This window comes from Triticum dicoccoides, chromosome 5A (genome assembly GCF_002162155.2).
Source record: "Triticum dicoccoides isolate Atlit2015 ecotype Zavitan chromosome 5A, WEW_v2.0, whole genome shotgun sequence".
Lineage (NCBI taxonomy): Eukaryota > Viridiplantae > Streptophyta > Magnoliopsida > Poales > Poaceae > Triticum > Triticum dicoccoides.
The window spans coordinates 436,364,813-436,369,993 of NC_041388.1; the positions used below are offsets into that span (position 1 = coordinate 436,364,813).

The 5,181-nt window shown below is 44.7% G+C and overlaps 1 protein-coding gene across 1 annotated transcript; it reads right to left on the reverse strand.

Annotated features, from left to right (window-relative positions):
* Positions 1-1,966: 1,966 nt before the first annotated feature.
* Positions 1,967-2,230, reverse strand: LOC119297568 (protein RADIALIS-like 3). Its single transcript, XM_037575307.1, has one exon. It carries the CDS (start codon positions 2,228-2,230, stop codon positions 1,967-1,969), a length of 264 nt encoding a protein of 87 aa, XP_037431204.1.
* Between the last annotated feature and the right edge of the window lie 2,951 nt (positions 2,231-5,181).

The following is a 5,181-nucleotide window of genomic DNA, read 5'->3' on the forward strand; positions in this document are numbered from 1 at the left end:
AATTGCCCCTGTTTGTTTCCTCGGATTAAGTTCGTTTAGCATCGCTAGGAGGGGCATCGATAAGTAACTCCAGTTTGACAAAGATCAATGCAATATCTAAGGTTCATGGACTGATTAAAATCATGGGCTAAAGGATTAATCGACAGAGAAAATTGCAGCGGAGTTTAGGCCTACATGCGGAATTCTCGTGCGAAATCAGCGCTCTCTCCCACCATTTTGGGAAGCAGGCAAATAGTAGCTAGGGAAGTTTCTAAATGGTGATAGTGGTGCAATGGCATTGATTTTCACGGGCGGTTTAATTGGGACCTTAATCTTACGAATATGTTTTCTATGGAACACCATCCCCGTATTGATGAGGTCCTTGCAGAGTAAGCAGGTTGTCCCCAAACCAGGTGTCTTTGCAGAAACTCGTAGAATGGCCATTGCCAACCTCAAACGAATCTCTCTTAAATAAAGCGGACTTGGCCTTTATCAGGCCCTTCCAAAAAGGGGAGTCTATTGATTTTGCTTCCACCTAAGATAGAGTTTTTAAATATAGATACTTATTATGAATAAGCTCCTGCCATACACCCTCCTCGTTAAGAAACTTGTATATCCATTACGAATAAGCTCTTGCCATAAGATATCCCACTTATCTAGTATGTACTTCTATATTTGTGCTCATCGAGTTGCCAGAAAAACCTAGATCAATAAAAATAAGGCCTCTTAAACATCCGGTTGGGCATTTTAAAAAAGGAGACCATAAACATGGGTAGACTTTGTGAGAATAGTGTTAATAAGAGTCAATTGTGCCCCATATGACATGAGTTCCCCCTTCCAACTGCTGAGCTTCTTTTCAAAGCGGTCTTCGAAAATTTCCCATTCTTTATTAGTGAGCTTAGGGGGGTGAATGGGTATTCCGAGGTACATAAACGGAAGAGATTCCACCTCACAACCGAAGATTTGCCTATATTCATTCTCCGTTTTCTTGGCCTTTCCAAAGCAAAGTAGTTCACTCTTATGGAAATTTATTTTGAGACGCGAAAACTGTTCGAGAAGACAAATAATCAACTTCATGTTTTCACTTCATACATATTTGTTATTATAAATGTTCATATACTTTTCTATAAACTTTCTCAAAAAAATTAGACTTTGACTTCAGTCAAAGCTAATATGCAGAATAAATAAAACGGAGGGAGTACACAAGTTATCAGATGGCACATAGTCATACTCACATCTACTCCATCTTCATCAGAAGGGATTGATAATGATAACATATGAGTCTTGAACCAAATGATAGACAAACAGGAATATTCTACCAACACAAGTTCGTAAACAGTACACACAAGTACAGGGGATTTACATCTTTGCTGTTTACTCAAAAACTTATTGGGGATGTTGGGGATGAGTAATACTGTACGCAATGAAAAATACATGCTAGAGTCTGCGAGACCAAGTGCACTTGATTTGCTTACAAACCTAGTATATATTACGTACATGCACATATGTCTTCTTCATGTGCACACACATATTCTTAACCAAGTGCCCACAATCTTCGTTATACATACATAATTATGTATGCTTGCTATAATAACATGGTCCCAGCTAAGGGCTAGATTATCAACAGGTTATCCTGTTTGCAGGATCTTCAGAATTCAGAAGCTTTGGTCCTGAAAAAAAAAATACAACAAGAGATGTACCTTGTAAGTAAACATATCTATCTCAACTTCTCAAATTTAGATATGGGCTACATTGAAATTTGTATTTCAATGGGAGAAACATGCATGGCCCCATTTGTTTGGATAGTTTTGTGTAGATGCTAGGCTAGGGCATGATCGATCACTATAATTATTGATAGTTATGAGAAGTGATTGAGTTGAGATCGATGACTATATAGCTCTGAGCTAGGACCTGCTGATATTCACACTTATAAACTGTAGACAAGAGACAAGGATCCGGTTGGGTTTTGGTTACCTTGCTTGATGAATCAGTTCCAAGCCCCCTGGGTGTTGTAGTTGGGGAAAGGAACCCTGCCGGACTCGATCAGCTTGATGTCGCCGTCAAGGATCTCATAGTGGCGGCGCACCTCGTCGGCCGTCCTGGTCCCGCCCATGGCGCGGGACACCTTGAGCCAGCGGTCGGGCGTGCCCTCGCCGTAGTAGGCGAGTGCATCCTCGAACAGCTTGTTCTCCTTCTTGCTCCACTCCGCGTTGGCGCCGCCGAGGGATGAGCTGCTCGACCCAGAAGACATCTCCAACTGGATCGGAAACCGAGCTAAGTTAGTGCTTATGGTTTTTGCACTTCAGAAGCTCCGGTTGCTATGATTTGATGATGGCTGCGCTGTTTCGGTGCCCGCTATTTATAGGAGCTTGGGGCGTCGCCCCGCCGGCCTTGACGCTCGTATGGTATAGGGATTGCCATCGGCTTGGCGACTGAAAGGTCTGTGAGGCTAATTAGATTCTGATTCTGAACATTTTTGGATGAAAGCGCTTCCTTTGAAATGTAGATTCTGTTGCTGCGATGCGCTTGGGTCGACACATCGAAGTACGCATAATTGATCGATCCACGTCAACGTCTCAAATGCATGGCAGTGCAACTGGCTCCTTTTTTTTTTCTTTTTCTTGAACCGTGTTGTTTCCTTCCCTTGCAGATGCAACGTGGAGCGAAGAGTCAGGTTTCCAGGGGGTCCTGCCTTGCATTTCGATCATATGGAGATAAGATTCAAAAGGCCAACAGTTAGAGCATCTCCAACAAGTGCCCGAAAACTGCTCCACACACTAAAAGCCGTTCTTTTTGGGCGCCGGAGAGGCTTCAACAGATGCTGCAAAATAATGCGCGCGCAAAAGAATTAAACGCACCTGCTTAAAAGCGCTATCACATGCTACAAATGTTGGGCGCCGGACCGCGCGCGCTTCATAATTTGCACGCGTGCTTTTTTGCGCGTGCATTTTTTGGGCATGTGAAAAACCAATGTTGGCCGCAGCGCGCTAAAAATGCTACAGTGACGCCGTAAAACTATTTTAACGCTCAATATTTTTTGCGACTTTGTTGGAGATGCTCTTAGTCACTACACCAACGTGGCGCCTTCCGGGCCGATGGGCAACATGGCGACGAGTTGGTGACTATGTCTCCACACTCTCGAGCTGCTCTATCTGATCGACGTGATAAGCATATGCTCATGCCTTGGAGGGTGCAGTAGCCGAGGGCCACATGCAGAAATTCGCCTTTCTTGTGGGTGCTATGGATCGAGCGAGATACTAGATTGAGATATAGGCTAGCTAGGGTGGCGGGTGGGTATAGGAACGATCGAGCCAAGAGAATCCACAGCACATCAGAAATGGGATGCCCTTTTTGGTCGAGGAAAAGGAGTAAATATTCTGAATCTTGGCTGAAGTGATGTAGAGACCATATGGATTCCAATCCCGCAAGTTAGTGTAATCAGCAAAACATTGTGGTTTCTTTTAATGGAAATCAGAGAGGAAGCTCTCTTTATCAAAAATAAATAAAAATTCCACAAGTTGGTGCCTGGAATTTGAGAGGTTCCGTTGGTAGATTTGGGATCAAGTTCGATGCTGATTGTAGGTGGTGGCTACGTGAGCTAGTTAAGACACAAAGCATAGAGCACGGGTATGTCCGTGGTAGTTCAGAGCAGCACTACAAACCCAGAAAAAAAAATCACTTGACGAACAGTGATCTCCGTGTTGTGAGGTTTCTATAAGTACTGGTACACAGGAGATCAAGCGGGCTGACGAAGAGAATTCAACACATGAAGCAGCGTACTTATGAATATTTCAGAAAGAAGGTTCAAAAATCAGAATATGACAGAGGGGATATCCTGTCATCCTGAAACCACACTTTATTCAGATTATATTCCAGCGAGATCGATCTACTGTACTGGGGCAAGATGCCCGGTTTCTTTGGTCCATGGCCAGCACCAGACGGACCCGAGCGCCTCCATGTGAGCTAGCTTCTACCGTAAGGATGGAATATGTGGCAGCGAAATCTCTGCATGGTGCCGTTGGAAAATCTTGCAATTCCATGGCCCCCGTGGCCAACCGAGGAACATGCGCAGAGTCACACAGAACCATGGATAAAAGGCATCGCAACATCATCATGGCATATGGTCAAATTCCTCCTCCAAACATATTGGAGTCGTGGCTGGGGAGACTCATTATTTCTTTTTGGTCCTAGAAGCTGGAATAGATTCTGCCAATTGGCGGTTACACATTGGATGGTTGCGATTATGCCAGGATGCAAGGTACATCAACAGCTATCGCTACAAAGAACCTTGGGCTGCAAAAATGTGGTACTCCAGCATATTTTATTTTGTTTTGTTTTTGAAAGCACTGCCTTAAAGCTCTTTATTCGTTAGGCGGCACCTTATCTGATTGCAAAGAATCAATTAGATGGCCAGGGATTACATCATACGTAATTGAAAGTTCAACAAATTTAACAGCAAAACGCGCACAAGAATGGGCTAAAGAATTAGCACCTGCGCCTAGCAAATACGAGCTTAAACCCCTGGAAAGAGTGGAGCATCGATTTCATCTCCTTCATGATATGAACTCCTCCAGATTTGTCATCTTTGGTATTTCATAGTTGCTGAACCATCTGGTAATCAGTCTCAACAAATAATAAACTGAAAACTGAAAACCGCGCTCCACCGCAAGCACAATTGCATCTTTGCAAGCAAGAACCACACGACAAGCAAGTATTTTTTTCCGGAAAGGAAGATAAAACCCCGTTCTCTGCATTAACATATGCACACAGTCATCTTTACACTTTTGCTTTGGTAGACCCCTCACCCCTAAACACAAGGAGGACTGGGATTGCCCGATACCTCTTCTTAACGATGGGTATGATGGTCATATTTCAAAAAAGTTAGTTCGCCCGCCCATCCACGGCGGTACGCGCCATACGCATGGTGTATTCCTGTACATACGCCCGACGTGACGCATCTAGAAAAGAACGTGGTGTGCGACTTGCCGCATGGCGGGCGGTTGTGACCGGCCGGTAAGCGCATCAAACGTACCATTGGTGCGCCTTCACATGCCGCACCATTAACTTGGCAATAGTGGCCGGCCACCGGCCTCCACCGCCCATCAACCTCCCTCACCGCGCTATAAAAAGCCACCATGGCCCGGCCTACATCGACCGCAATCTCTCCTCCTCCCGTCGCGCTCAAATGCCGTCATCTACCCC